The sequence below is a fragment of the Microtus pennsylvanicus genome, chromosome 3 (assembly GCF_037038515.1).
Source record: "Microtus pennsylvanicus isolate mMicPen1 chromosome 3, mMicPen1.hap1, whole genome shotgun sequence".
In the NCBI taxonomy this organism is placed as follows: domain Eukaryota; kingdom Metazoa; phylum Chordata; class Mammalia; order Rodentia; family Cricetidae; genus Microtus; species Microtus pennsylvanicus.
Window position 1 is genome coordinate 21,009,734 of NC_134581.1, and position 17,666 is coordinate 21,027,399.

At 52.9% G+C, this 17,666-nt stretch overlaps 1 protein-coding gene across 7 annotated transcripts; it reads right to left on the reverse strand.

Moving 5' to 3' along the window:
* Window positions 1-1,190: 1,190 nt before the first annotated feature.
* On the reverse strand, window positions 1,191-16,269 carry Amotl2 (angiomotin like 2). Of its 7 annotated transcripts, none has more exons than XM_075964847.1 (11): window positions 15,626-15,806; window positions 12,688-13,480; window positions 9,768-10,062; window positions 8,812-8,956; window positions 8,476-8,568; window positions 5,885-6,180; window positions 4,887-5,197; window positions 4,241-4,455; window positions 3,605-3,784; window positions 2,868-2,935; window positions 1,191-2,248 (listed from the first exon to the last, which is right to left on the reverse strand). In XM_075964847.1, exons 2-10 carry the CDS (start codon window positions 13,416-13,418, stop codon window positions 2,877-2,879), a joined length of 2,325 nt encoding a protein of 774 aa, XP_075820962.1. In that variant the 5' UTR covers window positions 13,419-13,480; window positions 15,626-15,806; the 3' UTR covers window positions 1,191-2,248; window positions 2,868-2,876. The 7 variants fall into 7 exon arrangements, with proteins under 7 accessions (XP_075820962.1, XP_075820963.1, XP_075820956.1 ...); XM_075964848.1 differs by lacking the exon at window positions 15,626-15,806 and adding an exon at window positions 14,847-15,039; XM_075964841.1 differs by lacking the exon at window positions 15,626-15,806 and adding an exon at window positions 16,082-16,269 and having other exon boundaries at window positions 1,191-2,935.
* Window positions 16,270-17,666: the final 1,397 nt, after the last annotated feature.

The following is a 17,666-nucleotide window of genomic DNA, read 5'->3' on the forward strand; positions in this document are numbered from 1 at the left end:
AGGGCCTGGCAGAGCCACCCAGGTTCTAGCATAGGCTCCACCCCTTTGCAGGGATCCAGACACCTGGGCTTGGTTAGGGTGGTTTACAGAGTGTGTTGAGTAACCTGTTTAGTTTCATCTCTGAGATGCCTAGCAAGGGAGCACATGTGGCCAGAGAGAGGTTCAAAACAGAAAATACTGCTGCCCCTAAACCTTTCCCTGGGACACATGGCCAGACATATACACACATACATGTAGATATGCTGGGCACATTGGGATCCATTTCTTCCTCCTTTTTATCTCCAGGAAGCAAATACAAAGGTGACTGCAGCCTAGATCACACAGAAGGCAGACAGCAGAGCCCATTGTCACTTGTAGAATTGCTGGAAAAGTCTTTGCATGTTGTGAATCTTCCCATTTGTTCAACTCCATTCTGACAAGCAGGCTGACTTGCTTAGGACCCCAGCTTGGCCACCCATCAACATGGTTGTTGAATCCCCAGACCTGTCCCGAAGACATCTGTGGTCTTCATCTATCATAGGAGGTTAACTCCCTATTAACCTATGCCCACCTGATGGTCCGCTGCTTCTGGGTCAGCCTTATATCCACCTGCATCCTGAGTCATGAGTCAGTGCCAAGACTAAGGGGTAATTTTCCTTTTAAGTGTTGAAGAAACATGTTTTGCAAATATTGGGAAGGGTGGTCCTATCAAAGGAAGGAGGCCAAAGACAGGTGCCCAAGAACTTATCCCTCTTGAACACACACTGCGTGTGTCCAGCCAGAGGGTCTCATGGTCCCTGGATCCTGGGTGCTGAGTGAGAAAGAGAGCAGGTAATGTTCCAACACCTGCGCACTCACTCCTACTATGCAACCACGGAAATCAGAATTGGTTAGGACAGTTGCCCGGAGAGGCAGGCATCTGCCACACCCTTTCCATCCTCATAGGCTGTCTCTGAAGATGCGCTAGCCATGGCAAGTCAGCTGTACCTATTGCGAGTTCACAAAACCTCCAGGGGCACTTGTCACTTGTCCTTGAAGAGAGTGGGCATGGGTGAACCTCTAAAAATCTTCCTCCTTCCTTTTCTCATCCTTGCAGATAACCTGTCTTGGAGCTGGAGGCCACATGCACCTGTAAACCCAGCAGGGAGGGTGAGGTGGAAGACTCAGGCCTAGACAGTGTCCTAGCCGATAAATAAATGGATAAACATATCTCCTTATAAGTTTTTTTTTATTAAAATACTGTCATACCCAGTGGACTGCAGCAGCAATCCTGGTACAGGGTGGCGTAACAAAACAGCCATGTTTACACTTTAAATATTCATGATAACTTAAACACACAGACACACGTCATGGTCTTTGGCAGAAAACGTTCACAGCAACAAAAAATACTTTAAAAAGAAATACCAAATATTAATCCAAAATATATTAAGATGTTTTTTTTTAACTTTCACAATTTTTTTTGCCTTTTTTCCCCTCCTCTTTTTTTTTTAACTTTTATCTTTGTAAACAATGCACATGAACCAGATGTATTTTTCAGCATTTACATAGGGGTAGGGGGATTAAAAAAATATGCAATTGCCCAGCAAATGCAAATGTTTCAAAAGGAAACTCAGAGAACCATGGGAATGAAACAACAAACAGAACTTGAAAACAGTGAAAGGAAAACAAACAAAACCAAAGGTTCAAGGAGGAAACACAAAAGCTCTGAAGTCCACCCATGGCGCGTTCTGAGCCGGATGGGGGTTACTTTAAGACCAAAGTCAAAGTCACAGTCACTGCTGCTGGTAGGCTGCCAAGTGGGATGCTTCACCCAGTTCCGGGTAGCTGGCCCTGCTTCGGGGCTGGGGCACCAGAAACTCGAGGAGCCAGCCTCATGGGTGCCATTTTGTGATGGGACACAACACACCGAGGACTTTTGTCTTTTCAACAGCACAGCTTCCTCTCCCAGTCCCTGCCGGTGGGAACTAACGCGTTTTAGAGAACGACTTCTCCAGTTTCTTCAAAGAGAACCTGGTGTTGGGCATACGTGGCGGCTCATTGCATCTGGCTCAGTTTATAACCGACGGACAGGATGTCGCAGGGACAGGAGCTGTGGAGCCATTCAGAAAGGCTGGTGACAAGAGCCCCACAGGCATTCAGCACAGCGGTTTAAAATGGAGGAAAGGCAACCAGTATCAAACTCCATGGCCAAGAACTGGAGGCAGAGAAACGTCTGGCAGACCTGTCAGATGTTTCAAGAACTGTGGCAGCAGGGCCAGGCAGCACAGCCCTGGAAGAAGAATCTGAACCAGCATGCTTAGTCTTCTGTTCCCAAGGAGGGAGAATTATGTACAAAATACAATGTTCTGCAGGCCCCTCAAATGGCCCCTAACCTATTCCAAGTGAGAGGCGCGATGGTGGCTCCCAAAAGACACACTCCTAGTAGCTCCCCCAAAGATTCGAGTCTTAGAGATCCGAAGAAGGCAGTGAGAAAGTGAAGAGCAGAGGGGGTTGGCTGGGAGCGTGCTTAACCACGTACACCAGGGCTGGCCTGGTTACCCCAGCAGACCACCGGATGTGCCCAGCCATCCTTGGGAATCAGAATCTACTCCCCTTTCCTTTCATGCCTGAATGCAACTGGGCAGGACGGACGGGGCTCAGCTCCTTTCTGCTCCAGCAATAGACTTTGGGCAGCAGGGGAAATCTGGCTCTTCCTTCCCCATGGGCATGGGAGGAATATGGGCCAAGAAGCAGTCTTCTGGGGGTGCAGACTTTTCTAGGTCCCCTGTAGTGCTAGTGTCTGGGCGTCGTGCACCACACCGTCTATGGTTGGAGAAAGTGAGGCGCAGCCCTTGAAGATGGCTGGAAGGCCAGGGGGAGGCCAGGAGTCAGGGTCCCCAAGGCCTCACCTCTTTCCTTCAGATCAGTATTTCCACCATGTCTGACAGGTCCTGAACTTTGGTTACAGCCACAGAGTCTGGAGAAAGACAAGAAAACAACAGGTCTAGTCTGTGAGTATTATCCACTCTTTCTTTTCCACTCCCAGCATATTTTAAAGACAGGATCCCTCCCCTAAGTTGTCCCCGTCTTCAGTTCCTCTAAACTTGGTCAACTAAGCACAATGCTGTGCTCTCTCCCCTCAGCGGGGACCTAGAGGGCTGAGGAAGTATGCCTGTGTTTAGACTCTCAACTGGCTAGAGTGATCAGTTGAGGGGTGCCCCCAGGGTTAGAAGCATTCTTGTCATGCCTGTGGTTTTCTGAGATCATGAGGCATACACGGGCAGCTACGCAAGGGGGATGGGAACAAGAAAGGGAACAGGCTTCCTCAAGGTCCTCTTTTCTGAGCTCTTCCAATAGCTTCCCAACCCAAGATGCCTAGCTCCATCATCTTAGCTATATGGACCGGCAGGAGGTATGCGAGGAAAACTCGGAAGGAGGTACAGCGCCTTCTGATGGGGTGCTTTCTTTCTGAATTATAGGTCTGCCTCCCACTGAGGGTTTCACGCCTCCCATGACCCTTAGTTCACACTGTGGGGCTTCCCGTGGTGAATGAATTTGGGGAAAAACACATATTCCAGTTCACACCTACTGTGTCCTCAGCTCCCATCCAACTAACACACAGGCTAGGGGGAAGTGGGGTGCTTACCCAGAGAGGCTGTCCTTTGGCTACTGCTGCACCCCAGGAGGCTCTCGGATTCTGAGGCTAAGCAGGCAGAGGTGCCTTCTGCAGGGCCATCGGTCTGGGTGCTCCCATCTCTGCTCCCGTGTTTGGTGTGGGTCGGGAGAAGAGGAGCTGTGGCTGGGGGCTCCTCTGCTGGTACCCGGTCTATGGAAAGGAAAGGAGGTTGGTGGATACAGCTTGATGTAGGGGACAAGGTCCCCAATAAAGGACATCAGCAAACTTGCTGGACTGAGCTGCTCTTAATTTGCAAGGTGTATAGTAACATGAAAGGCTCCCTTTTTGAAATGGGAATAAGTGGGATCACGTTAGGCATTGATGCTTGGCACCCCTTCTTTGTAGCTGAAATCTAGAACTTCTTAGTATTTGCTTAGGAACAGTAGAGACTTGCCTACATTTCTCTGTAAGCAGCTTGAGGCCCAGCATCCACTTTTTATTAGCAGGGCCCCTATGCGTTTCAGGGTCATGGGAACCAAAGTAACCAGGTCCCCTAGAAGAGGGGTCAGGAAGCCCTGGTTTCAGTAGGCATGTATTCTGAGAGTCTGGGAAGGTGCTGTCAAAGGTTCCTTCTTCCTCCCCGCCCCACTGCAAGCATCCTCATACCTACTGTCGGTCGGGCAGGTGCATCGGTTTGCCGCTCGCTGGATGAGAGCCCTTGCCAGCCCTGGACTCCCACTGCAGCCGCGAAGATGGACGGCACAGATTTGGCAGGCCGCAGGGTGCCTTGGGTAGCCTTGCCAGGGTCTTTCCTGGAGCGCTGCTGAAGGACCTTGATCACTGCGTCCTTCTCCAGGATCTGGGCATGGAGCACCTTTAACCTGCGGGAGAGGCCAGGTTCAGACCTACAGATTCAGCCCCTTCATTGTACCCAGCTCGCAGAAGCTGGAAGGAAACTCAGACATCCCTCCCTGAGCCAGGTAGGACCTCTCGCCCTTGTGAGGGGCACTGCATAATGTTATTAATGCTCTGAGACTGATGTTCTCTGAGCCCACTTCATTGTTAAGAGTCAGGTCCCATAGTGAAGACCCACAGTGGCCAGACCTTGCATGGTACCCACCCACCTCTAGCCTGAGCACAGGAGGGATTCACTCAGGGAAACAACTGTTTATAATTTCTGGAATGCCAAACATTCTGAGCTGCTGAGGGTGGAGCCTTTGTCCCAGTCCAGGGACAAAGGACTGGGAAGAGACTGGCTACCACCCTCCCACCCCCTCTCCCCCCATTTGTCCCTGGCCTGACCCTATAGTACCTGCTCTCCATCTCTTGGTGCCTGTGGTTGCCTGCCAGCAGGCCTTCGTTGAAACTGCTGCTGGGCGAGGGCTGTGGGGAGTGTCTGATGAGAGTGGAGTCACGCTGCGCAGCCGCAGTGGCAGCGGCATCCATGGCAAATTGCCGCATGGCCCGTTCCTCCAGATACTTTTGTTCCCACTTGGTCATGTCAGCCTCTAGAGCCAGGATCTGTTCTTCCTTCTCTCTCAGTTGTTCTGACAGTCGCAGGGCACTGAGCTCAGCAGACCCACCATTGCTGCTACCACCACCAGGGAGGGTGCCTGCCTGTCTCTGCAGAGCAAGGAATATCACGGTCAAGAATAAAGCTGGGGTGTGTGGGACTGTGGCCCCATGCTTCCACGAAGACCTTAACACATCAACACCTTGTTCAGTCATTTGCAGCGCATTCTCCCCGTTTCCTACTTCCAACCATAGATACAGGGGATAACAAAGCTCCTCACATACTCTCCCAATTTATGGTAGGCAGGGACATAAGGGCACATACGACCAAAAAAAGCAATTCTCTGAAGTAGGAATGGGAATGTGAGCAATAATCACATTGGGACAACTAAGTTTTGGTCCCCCTACTTCAATGACAGGGTAAGGTTGGGTGTGGAGACAGAACTCTATCTGGTTTGTAAACAACAAGATATGTTTATGTCCAAATACATAGCACAGACTCAGGGCTTGGATGTCTGCTTCCTATCTTGGGAAGATAGGTGAGAGTGGTTCAGTCTTCTGCATGAAAATTATTAGTGACCACAATCCAGTAAGGAGGTCCCAATTTCTGTTACTGTCAAGGTAAGACCCATCAAGTCCTCTAAATCTAAACATAGGCCACATGGCAGAGCCTTTGCTATCCAAGGTGATTGAGAGGGGCCAAGCAGCCAAGGGGCACAAGGAGCAATCATCTTTCCCAAGGGACAAAGAATAGAGACCAGGGATGCCTTGGATTCTGCCCAGCTCTTCTGGGCTCACCTGCTGTGCACGAAGGGCTTTGAGTTCCTGCTCCAGGCGCGTGCGCAGACGCAGCTCCAGCTGCTCCCGCTTCTCACAGGCAGCCTGCAACTGTCCCAGTGCCTGCTGCAGCCGTTCCACTTTCTCCACATAGGCCTGCTTCTTGCGTAGCTCCTCCTCAGCCCGAGCAGCCCGGCTTTGTGCATTGCCCAGAGCCTGCTCCAGCAGTTCAGCACGTCGCCGCTGGTCCTCGATGGCACCACGCAGCAGTGCCATCTCCCGCTCCAGTTTCTCCTGTTCCTGCTGCTGCTCATAGTCTGTGGGGGAGACATTGAGGAGGAGTGATTAGTGATGCTGGCCACACTTACTCACCACTGGGCTCAGGACCGACAACTGCTGCTCACCCTCCATCGACATTCCTGGGAATGGTGTATTGCATTTCAGTGAGTTGCAGGTTAAGAGTAAACACTCAGAGCCTTGCGGTGACCCTTGCTATAACAACTAAGCTAAATGGCCTCTCAGCTGGGACACTGCTCAAATTATGCCAGGAGAGGTCATCACCAAAACATATGCACAGTTTTCCTTAAGCTTCAAGATGACTAGAGACTCGTCAGGCAGGAACTGAGCCAACCCTTTATAGATTAGGGTACTATAACAAGGTCATTGTTCAAGCAGGAAGAAGGGGGCAGGCACAGTTCACATCGTATCCCACTCAATCTCCCAGGTAGGATTTGTGGCTCCTGATTACAGAGAAAGAAACACAGGAACTGAATGGCTGACTGAGAAGCTCCAGCTATCTGGCTGTGCCTGCGGTTCTTGCCCTAAGTGTCTGCTCTGGAGTGCAGCCTGCAGACTGGAGGATCTCCTGTCTTTACATGGTCTGGGGAGCCACACGTAGGCTGGCAGGCACACAGTAGAATTCCAACCCCACAGCACAGGGACAATGACACTAGTCCAAAGACCCCGAGATTCCAGCTATCCCTGACCGCTTTGCTGATCGCTTGGAGGAGCTCTGCTCAGAGAAACTCTCCTCTAGGTAGGCCAAGGTTTTTCTAAGTGATGCTCTAGGCCTACAACCACCTCAAAGCATGCGCCCCGCCCCCCTTGGGAGTCTTAGGCTGGTCGACTAAGTGTGGCTGCCTATTTCTCTGGAGACCTGGAACTGTGGATCCAGTTTTTTGCTTTCAGATGCCTTGTACAACTTCGGCGATACCTTGGTAGAGGGTGGAAGGCTAAGCCTGCTTAGCAGGCTCCCCACATTCAGGTCCCAGGCACCCTTTGTGTTCACCCTCTCTCTTCCCAAAGCCAAGGGCTGGGCGCCGCTGGGGCCGAAGGGCGCCACTGTCAGGCACACAGGGGAGAGAACGGAGGGGGGACCGGCCGGGAGCGGAACAGCCCAGCGGCTCTGGAATGCCAGGCATCCAGGTCACCCGCGGCTGCGAGATTAATGGCTCCAGCAAGAAGCCAAGAACAGCCTGGCGCTAGCTCGCTCCCCGGGGAGCGGAAACGCCTCCCGGCTGCTTCTGCCCCCTCCCCCTCTGAGGGCTTCCAGAAACCCTCCCTAAGACTTCCTTTCTTCTCCAGAGCCTGGGCCCAAAAGCCGCCCTTCCCACCAGAGCACCCCTAATCTCCCTTTCCCTAGCGGTGGGTCCTCTGCAGCCTCCCAAGGGCAACCCTGAGGCGCCACACCTCCTTCCCCTTCACCTCCGTTCCAAAGACCTTTAGCCACTGTCACCTCATTTTGAAAGGTAGTAGTGGATAACCCAAGTCTTACCCAATCTGAGCCAAAGGCTGATTAGCAAGCACTCCAGAGCTCTAAGTCCTTGAACAAGAAGGGTGCACTGCCAGAAGCTCTTTCCCCTCTCTGGACACCCCTTAAAGGACTCTCAAAAATCTCCTTCCTAGGAGCCTTCTTTCCCCCAGTGTCTGACACCTCCTTCCCTACAGAGTCCTTCTGCTGTCCTCAGAGATTTTTCCCAGGCCACCAAGGGCTTCCTAATCACCAGTCTCCAGGATCATGAACACTTTTCCCCCTGAACCTGTGGGAACCTGTTCCTGCCTTCAGCTTACCTCACCTCCCTGCCATGTTCTGGGTGAGTTCCCACCCCTCTGCCCAGTGCTTAGTTCAGTCCCACTAATGAAGGAATGAATGACTTAGTCTATAAAACCTCCAGGATGCCTGGGCCTCCCTGTTTACAGGGAAGCCTGAATGCTTCCTTTAGACTGTAGCTGTTGACCCAATCGTGGCTATCCCAGGACCCTCCAGTGTGGCTATCCCAGTTTCCCCGTGCCCTCAACTTCTGGTATCCCCAGCCTTCCTGCTGCCTGGCATTTCTAGGAAACTCCTCTACTGCTAGGGCTATCCTGGCCTCCCTGCAGGAGGGACCAATGCTATACCGAGGGTCAGTACTGTGTGGCTCAGCCAGACACAGATCCCTAGTCCCTGTTCATCTTTGGAAACCACTCTTCCCCACAGCAGCCATTCAGTAAACTTGTTCCGTAAGTGCCACTCTGCAAGGAAGTGGGTTAAACCTCAAGGGGAATGGATTGGGGTCACAGTGGTCTCATGGCCTGTACACCCAGCTAGGTTTCTTAGCAGCTCCCCTACTCACTCTGAGCAAGCAGCTTGGCCACCATGTCCTGACTGCCCGCCTGGGCTTCCTGTGTCTTGCTTGCCAGGTGGCGATTTGCAGATTCCAATCTCTCTGTTTCAAATAAAGAGATGTTTTAATATCAAGGGATGTTGCCAGTCTGGGAGTTTATCCTAGGGTCCTAACTGTGAGTCCACATCCCCCAAGCTAGGGATGGGCTTAGAAAGAAGTCCCAGCTCAGACCAGGGCCCCAAGATGGGGACTCATGGGGGGAGGCCTCTACAGCACAGAACAGAGATTCTGAATTTCCCCCAAAAAAGTCCTCCCAGCTTCCAAACACACAAGCCTAGTTCTCACCTCTAAGATCGCGGTTGAAGTCCTGCAACCGCCTCATCTCGCTATCCATCTTGTTCCTCATCGTCTTCTCCAGGGCCTCACGCTTGGAAGAGGTCCTCATCAGGCTCTCGTGGGCCTCAGAGAGCCGCTGAATTTCACTTTCCAGCTGCAAAAGACAAGACAACGAGCTGAATGACAGGAAGGGTCCCAGGGAGTGAATGAGGCCAGTGGCTCTAGTGGGGTAATCAAAGTACGGCAAGGAAGGACAAGATGCTGCCTGGACCCAGCGCTAAAAGCTCTTCAAAGGGGGGGGTCTACCTCCAGCCTGCCCCACGCCCAATGTTTATAGGAGGCATTTTGTTTCTGCCTAACATTGTCTGATAATCTGAGTGCCAAGGACAGGGATGAGCATATTTGAGGTGGTTCAGCCTATCTAGAACATTGTGGATACACCGTACTGGGAGGCCTGAGGCTATTGCTAAAGCTGAACCTTAGCACACAGCTGGCCAGGCTTCACCGAGGAAGGGGGCGCCAGACCCCAGTCTGAGCTGCCTCTGACCACAGCATGTGGCTGCCCCTCCCACTTGGAAGCCACAGGTCTTCCACGTGCTCCTAGCTGGCTTGCTAGGCCAACTCCCGCTGCTTTTTCTTTTCCCTAAGAGGAGGGGCTTTCTCTTTGGCCAGGGCTGGCCTGGAACAGACTGGCTGTTGTGTAGGTGCACAAAGGGTTCTCTGTGGGAGGTGTCCACAGGAGGGGTTGTGCAGGGCGAGGGTGCAAGTGTGTGGAGAACTAGTGAATGAGTTCTTTCTAACCACCCCTGGCCAGCAACTGCTCAGGCACCAGGGCAAACCGCCTGGCTGTTCCCTCAGCTGTCTGGAGTGAGCTTGGGGTGTGTGGGGGGCGACGTGGAACAGAATTTGGTGCAGGAAGCAGTCTGACAGGCTTTCGTGCTCCCCCAGCCCCTAGGAGTCTCTACCTTCTCTATGCGGCTGGCCTTCTCGGCAGAGCTCTCCAACTCTCTCTGCAACCTCTCGTTGTCCCTCTGCAGCCTGGCGTTCTCCCTCAGTACTGTCTCCATCTGCACCAGGTGGGCACTGCCCGCGGTGGCCTGGGAACTGGCTGGTCCCTCCACTGCAGGTGGACTGAAGGAGCTTGGGGGACCATGGCTTAGAGCGGCTGGATGAAGGGGTGGGGAGTGCTCCTGGGGCTGCTGCAAGTACTGGTACTGCTGCTGCTGGAGGAACACTGGGGGTACCTGGGCCTGGAGGATCCTGGAAAAGAAGAGGCAAAGGTCAGAGACTGACACACCCACACACCCTGGCTATTCCTATTGCCAATGACTGAGCCTCCCCAGTGTCTGGCAGCCACCAGTGGGGAGGGCCAAAGCCACATGGAAACTCAAAAGGGTCAGAGAGCAAGACTAGTGTGGGGTGCGTTGTGGGTGCAGCGTCCTGATGCTTGTTCGGTTCAGTTGCTCCATGTGGCTAAGGCCTCAGGGATCAGCCCAAGCAACCCGGGGCATTCTAAGCATGCACACAGCTTAAATAAAGTTTCTTCTGAAATGCACCTTTCACCTTTCCAGTTGATACAAGGTTCTTTGGGATAGAACCCACACAGCTCTGCAGGCCTAGTGGCTGCATTCTGGTCAAGTCAGCTAAAGCAGCTCACTGAAATTTTCTCCTCCTTCTTTCAGGGTCTTGCTACCCCCAGCTACGAAATTCTTTTCCAAGACCCCAGCTAAGATTAGAGCAGGGAAGCAGGTGCTGAGCCTGAGCTCAGTCAGACAAACAGGGGCGGATTTCAGCCCCAGCTGCTGGCCTGCAGCAAATGAGCGTCTTGGCTGCCCAGGGTCACGCCAACTTTGCCTGCTAAATCACAAAGTGAGGCCTGACAGAAAGGCAAGCAGACAACAGGCACCCATAACAGTTTAGTCCACCTCTGCTGGTGGGCACTTCAGAACAAGGGGCCACCCCTGGATTAGCTCAGCAGCAGAGCTAAGGACAGTGTTCCACTGGTCCCTGGCATAGGTATAGTATATACCTACGTATATACTATATACCTATAGTACATCCTCAGACTCCATGTCAAGAGAGGAACAAAGAGTGACACATGGGTAGTGAGAAGGCCTTTCTGGGGCCATGTGACTCCAAGTGCCATGATTACCTCAGTTGTCCTAAGAAATTTCTAGGTCCTAGAAGACCCCTCAAAGTCAGATTTCACCTCTGGGTCTATTACGCATCCCCAGTGCTCCCCTGTTTTTGACTCCTCATCCGGTTAGCTGAGGAAAAGCCTCCAAGGAGAGCAGGTTAGAGGGCGGTCACTGGGCTGACTAAACTATCTTGTTGGTAAGTGTGGTCCCTCTCAGGGTGGCCTCAGAAAACTGCCATTCTCCCCTCAGCAAACCCCCGCCCTGACAGGCCAGGCGGGACACAACCGGCATTCTTTGGGAATGATTTAGCCCCAAGAATGGAGACTCCTTTCCGCTCACACTTGCTCTCTCTGCTCTTGGTTCTGCCGTTACCCATTTCCCCCCTCCCCATTTTTTTTTTGTTCTCCAGCAAACAGTCCACTTCCTTGCCTGGATATTATCTTTTCCTGACAGGGTTCAATGGGGCTGGTCCAAAAGAAGAAATTCTTCCTGAACTGCCCTGAGGAGGGAGATAAGGTGGGTGTCTGGAGTGTAGAGGCTGAGTCAACCCACGAGGCTCCATCCCCTGGCTCCCCCAGGCCAGGGCCACCACTCTTTTCCAGAGAAAAGAAAAATAACTGGTGAGGACCGCAGTGACAAAAGGAAGAATCAGCAGGTGTGAAGTGAGCCAGACTTTGACCTTGAATCCAGAGGGTCTGCAAATTCTTGGGTCCCCCGGTAAAACTTCCTGGAACCCCACTTCACCATGATGGTGTTTATATAGAAAAGGTGAGGGGCTTGGTGGAGCGTGCCTTTAATCCCAGCACCTGGCAGGCAGAGGCAGTTGGAAATGTTAAAGGTTAACATAATCTACACAGCGAGCTCCAAAAAAAAAAAAAAAAAAAGTGAAGGGTCTGCTTATTCAGGCAGCCCCTTGGTTTCTAGGAACCTGAACTCGTGTGCCAATCTCTGATCCGGCTTCCTGCTTGCACTCATTGGGCTCCCAGCTTCCACCCTGGCTCTTTGGACCCATTCGCTAAGGCTGGTATTGTGATGTGCCTCTTTTAAAAGTCCATCACACACATACACACACACCCAAGACTTCACACTCAGTTAAGCCAAGTCACCCTGATACAACAGCAGCCTGAGTCTACACACAAAGGCTCACCTAGGCCCAGAATCCTCAAGCTGACAGACAAGTAGAAGGGAAAACACAGTAAGAAATTCACTAGGAGACGAAGCAGCTGCGACAGGTGGCCGCCTAGTTCTGTCAACCTCAGGAGCAGCACCTCTCAATGACAACAACAAAGTCCATTTTTCCTTTAAAAACCTCCAGGAAGTCCCACCTTTGGCCTACTTATCTTGGGAGTAGTTTGGCAGGGATTTCCACTGTCTTTTGTTAGTGATCTCTAAAAAAAAATATCACCTTTAAACCCCATTCCCAGCCACTGGGGACCCTCCTTACTTGCTATAGACAATGTATCTACATTCAAAGTTAAAGCAATGATGTCAGGTTTTTTTGTTTGTTTTAGAAAGTCTTGCTGTATAGCTCCAGCCTGGCCTAAGTGTGCTACCAGGATTGGCAGCTAACTTTGTAAGCCAGCTAGCTAAGTCCCCCTATCCTCCAGCCCTCACCAAGAGCAGACAGCCCCAGGAGCAGGTGTGGGTGCAGGAGAATTGGGGTCACGTAAGCTATGACCCAAGGTATATGACCTTGGGGTTCTCCTGGGAGAATGGGACTAGAAGAAATCCAGGGTGGGGTAGTCACCTGACTTCCGCGTGCTGAAAGTGTGGGCTGCTTCGAGGACGGTATCGTGGGTCAGCAACAGCAGCAGTCTCATGAGCCAGTGCAGCGTGTGGGTACTGAGGTGGGGGCCCACGGGGCTCTGGGCCCTCAGATGGGGGTCCTCGGGGTTGGGGACCCTGCTGGCTGCGGGCCAGCTGAGGGAAGCTGTGTGAAGAGCTCATGTGGCTGGGGGTCCGAGCACCATTTCTTTCCAGGGACAACTGCAGAAGTCGTTCACTCAAGGAGCGTACATGGCCGTGCCTCAACTCGCGCAGGGCCTCATCCTGCCGCCGGCTGCCTCCTGATGCCCCTCTAGGATCTCGGTCCCCAACATGGGGCCGGGGTCCTGCCTGCTGCGCTGCGTAGTACTGGGAGTAGGCTTTAGCCTCCTCATAGGTGGGCAGCTCTTCTCCCTTGCTGGGCTGTGGGCACAGCCGGTACAGCCTGTTCTCTGCCAGATGGGTCTCTCCACCTTGATGCTCCTGTCCCTGGGGCTCCTGCCTGGTGGCCTGCTGTAGCACCTGACTGTCCTCAGGTGCTCCAATCTCCAGGGAGGCCTGGGGGCTCCCTGTGCCCCCAGCTCCTGCCCCACCCCTCAGGGCCTGTTGCTGGATGGCCAGGAGCGTGCGGGTCTCTGTCAGGTTGCCGTAGCGCAGCTGCTCCTGGATGAGGCGGTGCAGGACTGTCCCTGAGGAGTCTTCCAGTGTCCTCATGCTTCTCTGGCTTGCACACTCTTGCCTAGACAATGGCCAGCAGGCACCTGGTCCTAGAGCACCTAAGAGAAAGGACAGCAATCAATGGAAGCACGTAAGAGGAAGGGGACGCTTGCCATAACACTGCTTGAGAAAAGGTGGTTTTACACAGGCCCAGATCAAGTGCCAATGTGGCCGGCCATCTATCTACTGAACCTCTGATCCTCAGTTTGCCCATTAAAAAAAAATTATATATCTATACACACACACAAAGTGCTTCTTTGAGAAGCTGAGTGCCTGGTGTGCTATAAACCTTTGGCAAATGCTTATCGTCGTAATGACATTAATGGGGACTTAGCTGATCCTACAGAAATACAATAGAAAACCGGAAAGGTTATCTAATAGGGACCACGGTCCCCTGCAGTCAGCCGCTACACCCACCAGTCTCAATGAATGACTCTAGGACAAGCCTCCATCAAATTCAACCACATAGCAGTCTAGACCCCAGTTTACTAGCAGATGGCAAAGAATGAATGCAGCAAGGTAGAAAGAAGCTCTAAGCCAATGACCCCCATGATCTTGAGAACGAAGATGTTTGAGCCATAGGTAGTCCACCACCCTTCACCTGCTTCTCTTCCTGGAAGCAGACAGTCCCTGGGAAGGAGACCCTGAGCCCAGCTTCTTCAAAGGCTGCCTTATAAAATAAATCCGAGTCTCCTTGTCATGGCTGATCTTAGCAGTCATTCCGCAAGGTGAGCAGGCAGGAGAAGCTGCGTGTGAATTGGCAAACGCGGCTAAAGAAAGCTAACAATAGGACAATGGTCTTGTGAGGAGGCAGAAGTGCGCTTGCAGTAACTGCAGCCAGAGAAACATCCTAGATTTTAGGATCATCCTCCTTTCTTGGCACACACATCTGCTACTCCGGAAAGCCCCTACTTGTACCCTTGTACACAGGGGACCGTCCCTCTGCATCTCTATTGACATTAGAAACAACCACCTTAGCCCAATTGATGGCATAATGAGGTAAAGGGGAAACCAAGGAAATGTGCTCGGCCTCAGTTTGGGAATGGTATGTTGGCAGAGCTGGGGGAAGGAAATGAGTCCCGAGGTCACCTATGCACTCATTCTTCCCAGCACCTAATCCTCCCCGCACTGCACCCTACAGTGTGTAAGACTTCAGGAGTCTACTCGCACGCAGCTTTTTTCTTCGCGGTATTTCCTAGGTTAATCACAGTCTGGGCTGACACCCGCTAAGGAGGATCCGGGAGCGGCTAGAAGGAATGCGGAGCCTTCGCTACAGATTCCAGGCGTGCCAAGTATGAGCCGGGCACCCGGAGCAAGGATCATTTCCGAGGCCTTTCATAGCACACAGGTCCCAATCTAATCCCCTAGATACACAATCTTTCAAATACCTCTAGGTGAGCCATTACTAAAAACCAGCTTCCTTACCCGGGCGTTGCACCTGGGCTGCTCTGCCGCTCTGCACACGGAAAACTACCTTCCTAAGCAAACACGCGTTTCTGGTCTTGGCCTGGGTTCCCTCTAGCAAAAAGAACCAAAGCTAAGTTAGCCAGGCCAGGGCTCCTGCTAGACCCGAGGCGGACCACTAGCAACGACGACTGCCCGAGTGCCCCGGGAAAGCAAAACCCACAACCTCGAGAGGTCTTTAAGCAACGCGGGTCCGCCTCCCTCCCCAGACCTCTTTGTTTTCCAAATACTCCAGCGCTGACGTCACCGGGCTGGACAGCAGGCTGCATTCTTTCTAAGTGAGAGCCAGTTCGTGGCTCCGGAGAGGATTTTCCAAGGAAGACAAAGAGGAATTCTTGAGCTAGCTGAGGGTAAAAGCCACCTGTATCCCCAATCTAGACAAAGCAGTTACCTCGACCCTGCATTCGGCAAGATATGCCTACAGCCCTTTTCCACTTGCCCCAATCGCAAGACTCACACCCCCAAACACCGATCCTCTGTCCCTCCTCCAGCCCCAGTGGGTCGGAGATCCGGTCCGACGAACTCCCTCCAAAGCGCATACCGCGCGGCTCCCTGGACTAGACAGACGCCTGGGATCGACCCTCGAAAGGGTGCACGGCCTCCCCTTCCCTCTCCCGGAGAGGCTAGTTCTCGCCAGCTCCGAATTCCAGAAAAGGCCGGACAGACCGCAGTGTCGGGGTGCCGCTGGGAAGCGTCCCCGCTGGCCTCGCGCTTCCCGGAGAGCCGGGCACCTTTCTTACCGCTGCGGCCCGCGGCTGCCGGCGCGCGCAGACCGAGTTCGGCTTTAGGTCGGTTCGGTAGTAGAGGTGCGCACTCGCCGGTGGCGCCGACGTTCTGGCTGCTAGCGCTCCAGTGCGCAGCCCCTGGGTCAGCCCGCGCTGGAGGCGGCTGCTATGCCAGGAATGTGAGAGTTTCAGGTTCCCCCTCGGGATCAAAGCGAACCACAAATAACCTCTCAGCGCGCCGCCCTCCTCCGCCCTCCGCCTCCTCCCGCTCCCGTCCCGGCCCCCGCCTTCCTCCCTGGAGGCGGCGCTGCGGCTGGCCGCTGGGCTGGCCTCAGCCTTGTCCCCTCGCCACCCTGGGCTCTGGAGGCTGTGCTGCGTTCCCTGCCCCCTGCCTTACTGTCCTAGTTGTTGGGGGTGTCTTAACCAACTCAGCCAAGATCGTTCCACCACTGTCTGGCGCCCGGGTCTCACCCGTCATTCCTACAGGCACGGAGGGACGGTTTCCAAGGAAGAGCCACTCAAGCCCCTGTGGTGGCTGAGGGAGGGGTCTCTGGCGTTTTGGAGATGGCGGGAGGATTGCGCAGCATTCCACATCCGCCCAGCTTTGACCGTGCTGCAGGCGAACCGACGCTTCAGCTTGCAGCTACCCAGGCTCTTTCCTAACGTCTACTATTTCACCCCCCAGCGGCAAACTTTGAATTGCACTTTTATTGTTTACAAACACCTTCGACAGCTCTTTTAGATCCTGCCTCTACAGGAAGTGTGAATCTGGGTTGAAAATCTGGTGGATTTGACCCACTACCCAAATAAATTACCCTCCACTAAGTCCAGCTCCACTCAGCTTTAAGCCGAGCACGCGGCGGGTCACCACCCACATTTCACTCGGCCGTCCGATTCCAGTCACCCTCTGATAGTGTTTTTTTCATCATCACTATAATAAATAAACAGGAAACCAAGGCTCAGAGAGTTTAAGCAGTTTACCTAGAGCATAGCTGATGAAGCCAGGTCTCTTTTCGTGCTCACCTGAATCCGGGCTCCCTAACCGAAGAGGGCAAGCACAGGGAGTATTTGCTTCCACCTACCTGTCCCCAATTTCAGTATCTTTTCCACCTCTCCTACACTCAGAAACCCTCTTTCCTGTCCGCTTGGCTGCGCGCTGAATCTCGCTCTTCGACCTCAGCATGAAATGTCTCCCCTGTCTTCCTTTTTTTTCCCTTTGGTTTTTCGAGACAGGGTTTCTCTGTGTAACAGTTCTGGCTGTGCTGAAACTAAGTTTGTAGATCAGGTGGGCCTCGAACTCATCGACATTGGTCTGCCTTTGCCTCCCAAGTGCTGGGGTTAAAGGTGGACCCTTCTACCTCCCAGGAGACCCCTTCTTAAGTAAGGCTGCTCTGACTCTCTCCTCCCCGCCCCCCAAGAGCTCCAGTGGCATTTGTTCCTCAGACCCATCCACTTAGAGGCAGCGCTGATTTCCGTTGCTGACTGGCCGGGTTCTCCTCTTCCTCTCAGCATAGAGGCGCAGGGACAAGAACCCTTTCAAGCTGAATAACCAGGAATGTGGCAAGTTTTTTTCATAAAGCTCCCCTTTAAAAGTGGGGAGCCCTAAGTAGCTTTTGCAGAGGATGTGCCATCGGTTCCTAGCACCCACCTGACGGTTCACAACCATCTACAACTCCAGTTCCAGCGGATCTGACACCCACTTCTGAACTATGCTGGTACTAGACACCCACGTGGTGCTCATACATACATGCAAGCAAAACATGCATACATATAAAAGAAGTAAAAATCTAAACCCCACAAAATGTCTATATGCTGGGGCCTGCAGCGCACCATTGTCCCCACCAGCTGCAGAAGGTAAGAGTCTTGGGACAAAGACAAAAGAAGCAGTTCCCAGGTGTCCTCCCTTCGTGGACAGCGTTCTTGGAAACCCTTGGAGACACTTAATAAGCGTAGGTAGAGGCCCATATGCTCTGAGTTACAAAATCAGGGGAAAGGCCGTATGTCCCACCCAGTCTTGTGCTTCGCTTTGCTTAGAGAAGTAGCCAACAAGATGTTT

Excerpts from the sequence above, each read along its gene's own strand:
- Amotl2 (XM_075964841.1), bottom strand. Across the intron at positions 8,569-8,811 it reads CTTCAACCGCGATCTTAGAG|AGAGATTGGAATCTGCAAAT; the intron begins GTGAGAACTAGG and ends TATTTGAAACAG. Across the intron at positions 3,785-4,240 it reads ACCTGCCCGACCGACAGTAG|ACCGGGTACCAGCAGAGGAG; the intron begins GTATGAGGATGC and ends TCCTTTCCATAG.